The sequence below is a fragment of the Sparus aurata genome, chromosome 9, assembly GCF_900880675.1.
Source record: "Sparus aurata chromosome 9, fSpaAur1.1, whole genome shotgun sequence".
NCBI lineage: Eukaryota > Metazoa > Chordata > Actinopteri > Spariformes > Sparidae > Sparus > Sparus aurata.
The window spans coordinates 23,738,532-23,751,342 of record NC_044195.1 but is presented as its reverse complement, the minus strand read 5'-3'; the positions used below and the strand labels follow the sequence as shown (position 1 = coordinate 23,751,342).

General features: G+C 42.3%; 1 protein-coding gene across 3 annotated transcripts in view; it reads right to left on the bottom strand.

Annotated features, from left to right (window-relative positions):
* Nucleotides 1-6,171: 6,171 nt before the first annotated feature.
* Nucleotides 6,172-12,811, bottom strand: part of edar (ectodysplasin A receptor) — a 44,162-nt gene continuing 37,522 nt past the window's right edge. For all 3 annotated transcript variants that reach the window (XM_030428735.1, XM_030428736.1, XM_030428737.1), the window contains 4 exons: nt 12,252-12,324; nt 9,843-10,131; nt 9,649-9,712; nt 6,172-9,089 (listed from right to left, as the gene is read on the bottom strand). In XM_030428735.1, the coding sequence (XP_030284595.1) occupies nt 8,704-9,089; nt 9,649-9,712; nt 9,843-10,131; nt 12,252-12,324 (812 nt within the window). In that variant the 3' untranslated portion in view covers nt 6,172-8,703. The remainder of the gene's footprint in view (nt 9,090-9,648; nt 9,713-9,842; nt 10,132-12,251; nt 12,325-12,811) is intronic.

The following is a 12,811-nucleotide window of genomic DNA, read 5'->3' as shown; positions in this document are numbered from 1 at the left end:
CCCTGATTAAGTCTCATCCTACCTTAAATTCTTTCTCTCTCCGACACATTTTAACTACTTCAGTAATTGTCATCAGCCGTAAGCAGAGGAGAATCTATAACAAAAATAATAGGTAATATTCTGCATGCAGTACGGAGGAGGAGAGTATTTACATTGCGTTCCAGTTGTGGCTGTTGTGAATTTTGTTGCATCTGGATGATATCAGATGGAATCATCAGGCTGTATGATCAGCACACTCTGCACACAGCAGCCACGTAAACACTCATCCCGTGACTGCCGTTCTTCACCGAGCCACCCAGCTTCGCCCTGTCACATCAAGGCAAGACGCAGTGCGGTGAATAAAAACTCTCTGTCAAGATCATCGTTTTATCATCAACTGTTTTCTTCGGCATCCATCTCTTCTGCCTCCAAGCACGTCCGCCTTGCAGACTGAGTACAAATTGATTGAAAATTGGAGCTCGCTGCGAAGCCATTCATCATTACTGTATTTCTTGACTAATCTTTTGGCCTAGGCTTCATCTGAAGCATTGGCTGATGGTAACACATGACAGTCCGATCAGAGCTGCACATTTACTGGCCAACAAATGAATGGCAATAATGTTCGGAATTACCAATCATTTATCCTTGTTGAGTACATCTATTACATTTAAGACCCTGTAAGGCTTGGGGAGGGGGGTCTGCTGTTGGTAACTTTGCAAATCCATTGTCTCCCTTTCTCCTTTGTCCCACTTATTCTTGCTAAATTGATCCAGCCATCTGTAACACTAACTCAAAGCGTCTGAAAAAAAGGTTTGAGGTTTCCACAATTCTCAAAACTCGGCCAATGAATTCTGGTCAGTAACCAGGGGTCAGCGAGATTCAACATGCCAAAAGAGAGAAAAAAGCCACTGCAAATCTAATTCGCTTCACCTGTTTCATCATATGCACAAAGGGATCATGCAATGTTGAGCATATGGATCCAAGAAGCCACTGATGGTAGGATTTGTGGATGAATAGATCTTTAGATTGATACTATAGTGTCCATGCAGATACTGTAGAAGGTGATCTCTAAGCTGTAGAGAAGCAGTGTGAAGGTAGAGCTGTTGTGTTTTTATTGCATTTTATTTGTTAAGTGGAAAAGTAAAGTAAAAACTGGCCACTGCCTATATGCATGCATTTATGAAGAGAGAGAGAGGAAATATATTACTATGCAAAAACATAAAAGCGAGTAAAAGAGATTAGATTCTTTGTATTTTATTTTGAATTGATTTCAAGTGGCATGAATTCAAATTTTGGGTGGAATGTGACTTTAACAGGGCTTTACTGCCTGCATGCTGACTCCAGGAACTGTCCACGGGTGATTTATTTACTCTCGGGACTTTAGTTAAGTCTGGTCGGCACTGCAGTGTCTGGTCCTTGTTACCTTTTATACGGCTCTATACGCTGATCTTGATTTATGTTTGCGTTTTTTTGTTTTTTTCCCAGTGAACCTAAAATTCGGAAAATTACCGTATAGAGTGGCCCTGCTCTGGTCTGGCTGGTAAACCTCATTAAAATGTTATTTGGTAGGTGGGGGAAGCTGGCAGGGGGAAACATTAGCGGTTCCACTTCAGCACAACCATAAAGTCAAGTCAATCAGCGATTTGACATTGGAGACCACCAAATGTATATTTCTTTTTTCCACCAGCCGCACTATGCATAAATATTCTGTATGAGTGATATAATAAGCACATGGAGGGTCTGGTAATATACCTGACTATAAATGAGGTAGTGTGTGTGTGAAGGAATTGTGAGTGGAAGCAGCTGTCAGGGGTTATTTATGGTCGACAGGCTCAGATCACAAGGGTTTCCAAATCCCCATTTGTTTAACCTCTTTTTGCATCTGATAATGATTGTATCTGTAAAAAAAATCAAGTGTCAGTCCCAATTGAGGACTCACAAACATGTCGCTCATTCTTCTCTGCCTGCGTGTTTTTTGGCCAAGCTTCGTGTGTCAGTGTCTCTCCAAATTTCTGTCTCCTTCGTCATTATCTTTCCAAAATCACAGAATCTTCAAGGGCTGATGTTCGAGTCTGCACTCGATCGTGAATTGTTTTTTAACAGTAATCCCAAATTAGATCTGCAGAAGACCAAACCCTTTCCCGCTTTTTGGCAGATTATGTATTTTACCCTCGAGCTCCACTGTTACTTGAATAAAAAATACAACAATTCAACATTTTGGGAAACATACTTATTCACTTTCTTGCCAAAAGATGGATAATGCCATTGAAACTGCTCATGTAATTGCCTTAAAGGGGCATCACGTACTAATTTGTGACAATTTACATGTATTAATGAATTAGTACAATTTTCTATTGGCCATTTTTGAGTGGATTTTTACATGATGTGGAAAATGAGACCTGTTCGTCTCTCTTGGTTGCCTGTGGACGATTATTAAATGAAAGCAGGCGGGAATGGCTATGTCCAATATTTAAAAATGGCCCACTAGCACCTCACTAATTCATTTAATAGATTTTGTTTATTGGATTTATACACAAACAGAATCTGCTTTATATGACTCTTTCTTCACAACGTCTACCCATCTGTACAGCATGGCCAGCTGCTTCCCCCTGCTTCCGGTCTTTGCTCAGCTGAGCTTTATGCTACTTATGTCCTGTCTTCACCTGACAGTGGTATCAACCTTCTTGGCTAACGTAAGAAAAGCAAATAAGCATATTTCCCGAAATGTCAAAGTTTAAGACTGATGCTCTACTTAAAACGTGAAAACCTCACTCACCTGAAACTTCACATAAATGTGCTGCTTCGTGGAGAACAGTGCATCCGGCGGAATCAACTCGAAGGTTCAGCGTTGATGGAAGCTTCTTAAACCATTCTTACAGCGTACGTCTTTTCTGTCTGTCAGTATGTCTCAGTAATTCTGAACACTGTTATTTCCAGCAAAGTATGTCTAATCACTGAGCCGCTGTTCCTGCCTCCTGCTCTTTCATTTTCAGGAGAATTCTCTGTCCTAACTCCTTTAGATTATTCTCATGACCACTGAGAATCGGTGGCAGCTTCACAAAGCATCCGTCCCTATGTTTTTCACAGTTAACTGCAAGATGCACTGCTAAGTGTATTTTATAACATTGTGTGACAGTGCGTAAGTCAATATTTAATTGCGCGATTGAAAGTTATTGCTGTTGAAAGGAATTTAATTACTAAGAGTGCAAAAAAAGTTCAGGCCGCAAACCAGACAAGACACTTCTGGATCCAAAAAAGTGGCAGAGAATACACCTGAGGTCTGGACAGTAGTTGAACTCTCGCTGTTTGATGTGCTTCCAGGTGACTGACAGGGATCAGCGCGTGCGTGTAGTTGCTGCGTGAAAGGTGAATGCGTTACCGACTGGAGGAGGTTTAATTAGTCTCATGGTTGGCACTCCTTGCCCTGAAGTGGCTCTTCACGGCTTCATCCTCCTCCTCCTCCTTCTCATTTAAAATCAAGCCAAGCACTAAAACAGCCCCTTAAGACACACATCTGCGTACATGTTTGCTCAATGTGTGCGTGTTATCAGGCTAAAAGGCTCTTCACTTGGGATGGATTATCTGTGGGCAATTGTGAATATTGGAAACATGACGAGAAAAAGATCTCAGCGCTGATGTGATGCCCCACAGCAGCGTCACCGGCATTTCCAGTGCCAGGCAGACCTTCTGTGAACCTGACTTCAGATCCAGAGCCAGAACATACACACCTCATCAATTAGCTAAGGCCTTGGGAATCTTGGCACAAACACACGCCTACACACAATATAAAGGCTGATGACAGAGTGTTATGCAGGGGTGACACCGTCGTAGCTAATGTCTTGTTGGAGAAATGGTCTTTTGCTTTTTATGTTGGTGCAGGTCATGTTGCATGCTTTTTTTTTTTTTAACCTTTATGTAACCAGGATATTTAAAAATGTGTTTTTCAAGGGAGTCCTGGCCAAAAAACAGGCAGCAGCTCAAGATAAAAAAACAGCCTAAACATCCATGGCAGGGTTATGAAATAAAGAAAAATGAACACACGCCCCCAAGTGCAGGATGAGTCGTCAACATTTGTATCGTGTTTACAGGAAGTTTCAAACTGCGAAGTACCATGAAAAAAAACCCCCCACCTCAAAACAGGTTTTTTGCCATTGATGGGTCTAATACTGTTGTATAGGCGAGATATGGTGCAAGACATACGTATGTGATGAAAACACTTCAACAACACCCCAACGATTCTGTCTCCAGGTATTGCAAAACAACTTTAAACAGTATTCTAAGAAATCTGATTGTGTCTTATTCCAGTCTGAGGGTTACAGAATGCCTAAAAGCTTTTTCCGCTTCAAAGAAATAATTCTATAAAATAAGAAGAATTAATTTATTATCTTTACTTCTCACTCAGAACCTCTCTGTCCGGCACAAAACTCTCTAGCGCGTTGGTGTCATAGGGCCTCAACAGCCATGTGTTGATAGTGCAAAAATTATAATTCAATAAAATTAGAAGAATTAAGCTATTATCTGTGAAAAGGAGTAAATTGGTTTCGCAACTTGCAGTGGCAAGTCAGTGAGAGAGATAAAAGCACATTTGAGAGTGGGAACTAATGCCTGAATGCCCCTACAGTCTTTTTCCACGGAAATAATTTCTTATTGGATGAACCATGTAGTTAAATTGTCACATTTAATGATCTATAATTAACTGTTGGGGAGTATTGAATGAGCTGGAAAATGTTGTTAATAGAGATTTTCCATTGGGTGTCATTAAACCATTAATGACCCGATCAGCGTCTGCTGGAATGGCAGCCTAACAATGTGGGGCAGAACAATACACGGGGTCATCTGAGTGTCATTCACCTCTGACACGACATAAATGGCTCATTTTTTTAAGGATATATTAAGTTCATGTCTTTAAAACATTAATATATACAGTACACATACACACATATACATCCCGTGATGAGGATGGGGGCACTTCCACCAGGTTGCACTGCCTTGTTTCTACAGTAGCCCAGGGCAGACAAACCAAACAGTGCACCCCTTACAACCAGATGCCACTACATTCTACACACTCGTACTTTAAGAGTCTGTACCACACACTGAAAAACAATGCATGGGTCCCAGCATGGGTCAGTAAGGAACTGACACATACTGAGCTAGCTTGATCAAGAAGTATCAAAGGGGTGTTTTGACCCAGTGTCAGTGTTAATTTTACATCACTGCTGGGTTACTCAACCCTTCTGTTGAGGTATTGGTTAACATTAACACAATTAAATTGACACTGGGTCACAAAACCAAGCTGGTGCTGGATAAAGTAAAGCCAGTGTTGCTAATTTGTGTTACTAGTTATTAACCCATTGTGTTTTTTAACCGTGTGTTTATGTTTTTTATTTATTGGCATACTTAAGACACATTTTTAACTATGTTGGCAGTGTGGTTTTATGGATGGAAATGTCTGTTGGTCCACCGAGCATCATAATGCAGTGGAGATAATGAGTGCTGACCCTGACTTTAGCACTAGCAAGAGGTTGACGAGGTTGAATATGCCATGAAGTTTGGCTCAGACAGTCAAGTCACTCTCAGACTGACTCAAGAAAACACATACACATTTCTGTATTTACATGTTTTTCCTAATGGAAATGTTTTTTCGTCATTGCAGCACGTCTGTTCACAGTATTTGCTCATGTTGTGTGTGTTTGCAGCGCGAACTAAATGCTGCACATTGACAAACTGATGTAGATCTTTTTCTTCTTTGCTTGAGTTTTGTCTGTTTTCATGTATTGTCTTACGTTGCACCACTAGTGCTCTCATCGGCCACTCAGTCAACAGATCAATATTTCAACACCAACATGTGAACAGGCTAAACTTAGATGGTGAGCATGCTTAAGAGTATACCTGCTTACACCAGCTGCGTTAGCATGCCAGCGTTAGCATTTGGCAGCCTCACAAAGCCGTTAGCTTTTGAGTTTTGCATACCAGCACAAAATGCACAACTAACAGCATCAAAGTAAGTCTATAAAAGTGTTCTTAAATATCAGTTATGTCAATTTTTTATTGCAATACTGTTTTATTTAAAGTCCTTTAGGCAGATTGTTCTAAACTCTTGATCCTGTCGGCCCGATCCAATCACCTCTCAAACAAAATTCCTTATTAAAAAAAACTTGGTTTTCACATTGTTAAACAAAAAGAAACAAGCAGTTTTTGCCATACATCTTTATTAATGTATACATTATGTACAATAATAAGTTATATATACAGTTATACTTTGGTTCGGTGATGAGTCTGTGTGTGTTTCTACATGTTCTACTATACTGTGTGTGCTACTGAGGTAAGTAATTCATGTTTGGCTTCCGTGGTTCATCAGCATGATGTATGTACAACAAGATTTTTCCTGTCTGAAAACAGGGCTTGGGTCCATTTCATTTGAATTCAAACCACCAAATCTATTATTTACAAAAGTTCAACAGCATAAAACATCATTAAAAACGACTAGTTAAACCTGTTTTGAATTGAATTAAATTCGGTGAAGACAACCCTGCTCTGAAGAGGAAATATATTCAAATTTGTTGGCCCTTTTTGTTGGCCTTGACAGCAGATGTTAAAGAGAAAGTCAATTATGAACGCAGCCGTGATAAACATGCACATTAATCGGGTTCAAGTACTGGAGTCCAGCCCCAGAGCTTGCAGTGTAGAAGAAGAACAGAAAAGCATCTGCAGCAGGTGATGTGTTCCGTTTTGTGCATAGAGTTCATGTGACGGTGTGCTGACAGCATCAGACGTCAGCTAAAGATCAGTCCTGTTCCCAAGACATGAGATCAAAGTCAGTCTTGGCAATGTTTGTGAAAGAAAGTTGGTCTTCGAGCTCACTGCTGAGTTTTGAAGCTTAACTGCTGGAGGAAGCGGGACGTTGACCGACAGCATCTTATCTTTTAACATCATCTATTAATGAAGCCAAGATAAGCATTAATGTGATGCTTTTTCTTCAGAAAGTTTAACTGGATGCTTATCAGAGCCACCCGCAGTCTCTGTACGTACAACACTTAATCGGCTTCAGCTGCCTTTCAGAAGAGGACAGCCCACACGGCTGCATATTGTTCTCATTTGCCATATTGGTCCCATTGGGGAGAGGGGAGCTTAAATCCTGTCTGAGCATGACTGAGCCGACCACAAAAGCTGACTAAGGTCAGATGTTATAGGACGACCGTTTCCACCACGACCGGCTCAGTAGTGCACCGTTCACAGCGCAGCGACCCCGGGGGCGTTTAGTCATGCCTATGCCGTGGCATCTCTCTTTTTTAATGCAGGGTTTTTACAACTTTTCCACTGGGCTTTCAGTGGTTAAGTGGCCCTAAATGCTTAATTGGGTGCTGGAAATCACAGGCACTTTGCACCCGCTCTGTAAACCGCAACACTTCAGCCTATTAGGGGCCCGGGGAGCCACACGCCAAATAATTAGGGCTGGCGGCAGCGCTAGACCGCAGCATTGGGGTAAAAGGGGAATAAGCGGGAAGAGGAAGATTTATGAGGGGGGGGGGGGGGGGGGCACAGACTGGGTCAATGCTGAGGAAGTAGTTGTAGTAACAGAGTGTAATGGTGTGTGTGTGTGTGTATTAAAGTTGGGATTTACATGTGAGTTCAGGCAGAACACGAGCAGGAGAGTGATGCTATATTCATGTAGTGTACGGGGTTAAAACAAAAAAAACAGCCAACTAAGCTTAAATATGTTTTCTGTATAATCTGTGTTTTAAAGGAACAGTATGTAGTTTTGGCGAAGAATCAGACAAGAAAAATCTTCATTGACTACTTTTTTTTAAATGGCTAAACAAACTCTAATAAACAAACTGACCTCAAAGGACAACACAGTTTTCATACTGCTTGTCTTTAGGTAATTCTTAAAAAAAATGACAATACTGTTCTGTAATGTTGACTGCAGTCGTGTTTAGGCTGGTGACATCACAAGGCGGTTTGTTCCCAAATGTCAAAAGTTTTTCCACATGAAAGCTGGACTGAGTGAAGTTTTAGCATTTCCAGCTGGGGCAAAAGAAATTGCATTTTAAGTAGGGAGCTCATACTATCTGCCGTCTTCCCTGTTAGATGAAAGCACAGATGAAGTTAGGAACGATAGCTGATGCTGTGGTCAAACCGGGTTGCTTCCTGCTATACTTTATGCAGATGCGAACATCTCCTGTCAGCTGCATGATCTATCCAGAAGGACGAGAAAGAAGTCCTCCTCAGTCGCCCCACTGTTATACTGGTGTGAGAAAGGCACAGAATTGGCGCTGGTTTCCATCAGCATAACACATTTTGTATCAAAACTTTTGGAAAAAAGGCTGTAAAAGCTGTTACTGTGTTGCGTCCAGCGCACAGTTTATCTAGCTGTTTTTTTTTTGCTTAAAACATTCCTAGCATTCGAGAGAGAGAGAAACTATTCCTTTTTTTTTGTAGTAAAAAGTACGAAAGATTCAAACTAGCAAAATTGATCCTTGTTTTTTTGTCTTTCTCAAACTCTGTCACACTTTAGAAAGACAGAAAATTATGAAGGCCATAGTCAGTTAGGTAACTAGCTTCTTGACAGAGAAAATCCATCATAGCAAAGGATTGTGCACGGGGAGGTTCACTGCCATTCTTCATGTGATGGGGGTAAGGTGTATACTGTATACGAGCTGTCCTTGTCAGCAGTATCTGTCCTGAAGACCCCCAAGTCTCTGAAGTCTCTTCTCCACCACATATTTAGACACTGGCGCAGCGCTGAGAAGGAGATGAGCACTGGGTTGGACAGACCAACTGGCTGTGAAAGCTGTTGATGCCCTGCCGGCCGGCAGCCACCCCCGTCTCGCTGGTGCCCAGAACGTCCAAGCAGAGTGACTCCACGGCGTCCAGCCTCTCGATCTGTACAAGGCGGGTCAGGAGGTCTGGGATGCTGTAGCCTGCCGTGCTGACTCTCTCGAAGAGCTGCAGTCCGTCGCTCATGCCTCCGATCTCGTCACGCTTCAGCCCGAAGCTCTCGGCCAGATGCCTCCACGTCTTCACCACTGCCGCCTCGCTGCTGTAGGAGGAGCTCAGCATGCGGCTGGTCTTCTCCAGGCAGTCAAAGGGAAGCTCAGTGGGGCTCAGGCCTGGACAGAGACAGGAGTGTCAGAACTTACTGTTACACAAACAGTTAATTATATCAAGATTTAAAGAATATGCGCAAATCTAAGTTGAATCCTTGAAAAATGTACTTCGTCTATTTGTATGTTAGATAAGTTAGATTTACTATTTATACCAATCCAGTTGCTGTTATTTTCATATTTGGTCTTTGTTCTCACTTCATCTACTTTGCTGCTGTTGTATTCAGCCTCTATGCACTAATATTTGATGTCATCTGAAAAGATGCCTCTTCAGGCATTAGGGGGAAGTCATTTTTTAAACAAATGTGTAGTACTGATTAAGTCCAATTAGTGAAAAATACGTCTGTGGAGCGAGGCAATGAATTCTCTCCACCGAAGTTCCACTTTATCAAGCAATTTTCTTGAAAATGGCAGTTGATACCATGTCTCAGTTCAAAACAGACACAACACTTAATAACACTGTCTGTAAAGAGCTTGTCTTCCCCCGGAAAGAAGTGAAAATGCCGCCACAGTATTGACTTTATTCTCTTCTTGATTACAAGGCTCGGCAAGATGAATAACTTACCCTCTGTCACGTTGCAGGCTCTGGCGTACAGATCCAGGATCTTTTTTCTTCGACTCTGAAGCATCTGTGTAGGAAAAACATTTAAATAAATAAATAGCAGCACAAAATGTGCGATTTGAAGATCAAACTGAACTGCAGATGTTCGTAATCATATTTTTACGATAGTAACATCTTTAAAAGCTCCCTCTTCCTACCCCTGGGGTTTTATTGTTGTTGTTGATTGCATTCACACTGCTGATGTGGTTGGTGCTGGCGATGTGGTTGGGACTCGGGATGTTATTGGTGGTTGTCCCGTTGCAGGCTGGGTCGCGATCCAAGAGGCCCAGAGAGAGCAGGCAGAGGTCAGGCTTGTTTCCCAGATTGACGAGGCACGGGTTGGGGTTGTTGGTCTCGGTTGACCCTTGCTTGTCGGACGCCGCCTCCTCGTCGCTGTCGATGCTGCGGCTCAACAGCTGCTCGTTCTCTGATGACGCGTCATTTTCACTGCACACAAAGGGAGAAACACATCTGAACATAAGAAGCGTAGAAACAAAGAACTGCAGCTTTACAGTCGGTTGTGTGCTGGTCTGTCTCTTGGACACAGGGCACTGACTTACATTAGCTTCAGATGTGCTGGCATGAGGATTTTATTACCTTTAGACTGAGCCATGGTGACTGTTTCTTCTCTTCATGCTAAGCTAAGCTAACCAGCTGCTTTTTCTTATTTGCTGTACAGGCATTATATCTGACCCTCAGCAAGAAAGTGTATTTCCCAACATATTAGATCAACATGTTCTCGCTCCCAAGTCCTCAAATACAGCAGTTCGGTCAGCGGCCTTGGCAGCAGATCACACTGAGACGCATCACCAGCAAACCATTGTTTTCCTACGGTACGGATGGAACTATTATCAATATGCGTTTGACTGTCACTGCTCTGTGCACAGCTCTATACATGCATACACACATATGCATTTTTTCGCGTCCTATTAAACAAAATAACTGTGTACGTAGTGTTGGTGCTGTGCGACGCGATTTCATGCTGCAGCTGACCGCTAATGTTCTACAGAATGACTCGTGTCTCTGCAAACTTGATGAGAACGCTGACAAACGAGCGGGAGAAGAATGCTGTTGTTGTTGTTGCCATAGCTGCCGATGTTTCTGAGCCGCTGCTGTGATTGACTGAAATAGCCCTGCGTTTTACCACATGATACCATGTAATATCATTTTAGTACCCGGCCTCTTCCTCCCCTTATGCTTGTTCTGGATTTTCTCCCAAAAGCACCTTGTTGACAGAGATGCTCACAGAATGCCATTGTTTCGCGGTCCCACGCTCTTCTCCTGAACGCTCACACAAAATGGCATTGTTTCCCCCGGACATCTAACACCCAATCTGGCAGCTAAAGCAGTGAGTTAGCACATCCTCTGGCATGCTGCTATACCACACGGTTTTTACTGCCATTGATGCTGAGCAGTGTGTGTATGTGCCTGTGTGTCTCATCTGTTCTCTCATTTACACCCATATATTGCAACAGCATATTAATCCAAGCATGTTCACTACAGGGGGCTGTAACGTTCGAGCACAATGGATCACTGTAGGTTTGGTGCAACACTCAAAGCTATCATCGACTCCCACACTTCTCTTCTGCACGTTAGCCACTAGCGGCTATAAAGCAGCATTGTCTGCACACGGGGGATGAGATAAACGCCGAAAGACGAAGGTGTGAAAACTGTTGTTCTTTGTTGTCTGCCAGGACATGCTTTCACCTGGCAGTGGTTTTTAGGCGAAGCTCGGAATAAATACCCCCATCCATGACAACCATCCACTTCTGTCAGTCTCTTACAGACTGCTAGGCTTCAGGGCTCATCTATGCTACCTCACCAGTCCTTCCCCCCCCCCACCCAAGACCCACTTCTCTGCCTGCTCCAAAGCCACATAATGGCTCTCTGCTTCATTAAATACAAAACAAGGAGAAAAAAAAAACCTCAGCTGAACTTGCTTTTAACATACCTTACACACACACACACACACACACACACACACACACACACACACGTATATGCAGATCCCCCCCCCCAAAAAAACAACAACAAAAAAACGACCAGCAGCACTGCTATTACTACTGCAGTGACTTGTTCTGTGGTGGCTTAATTACGGGCAGATGCTGAAAATGATTTTTTTTACAAAAGCTTCTTTCTGTTTTGCAAAGTCTCTCTGACGCCACATACGAACACAGAAAAGCACACACGCTCATAAAGTGCACCTCAACACAGTAGAGTACGATGTTCTCTACACACGTGTAATATTCACTGAAGAATAAGCACAAAATAAAGTGTAAATATACATTGTTACAGCCGATAGACCGCATTCATACACAAGCGGTATAAAGAGCTAAAAAGTTCCATGTCCCGTGTTACCAAAAGTAAAAAATGACCCATTTCACCGACTCCATAGTCCCAAGCCTTAGTGGTTTATCTCTACTCTCACCCATCATCAAGGTAATCAACACATGCTCTTAACCCCCTTGACATGCTTGTTATCAGCTTCTATCAAGTCCAGTGTCATCCAGTTATATTAAGAGTGAAAGTGTGGTGAAGTTGTTTGTGAGTCAGACGCATCCTCTCACCTTTTCACCGTCTTCTGAGGTGGAGCTTTCATTTTGTCGAACTCATCTTTCTCCGAGTAGATCACCACATTGTCTAGAGAGACAGAAAGAAAGAAAGAAAGAACGAAAAGATACAGGGGTTAGTAAGTATTTCTCCACAATATTGAAAACAGAAGAGAAAAATAACAGTGCAAAATATGCTCAGATCTCAAAGAGTTGTGGTTCCAACATCTGTCTTTACACCCAAACTTCTCCAAAGATCTGCAGGACGTTTTAACGCTCACGCTCACACTTTTTGCTGAACAATGAAACAACCCTCATTCCTTGAGATTCTCCTGTGCTCCTGACGCTTTTTATTCTTTTGAAAGTTACATAATCTATGTTTGATTCTTAGCGACTGCGCACGCCTCATTTCGGTAGCGTATGTGTAACCAACCGAAGAGAAAAAAACAAAAATAAAAATATAAATCCGACATAAATGACGTTCACTGACATACCAGCACTAGCAGAGTAGTCCAAAATTTAAAATGTAAATATAGAAAAGATCTCATATCTGATTTTGTGAGCTCTGATCTTTTATC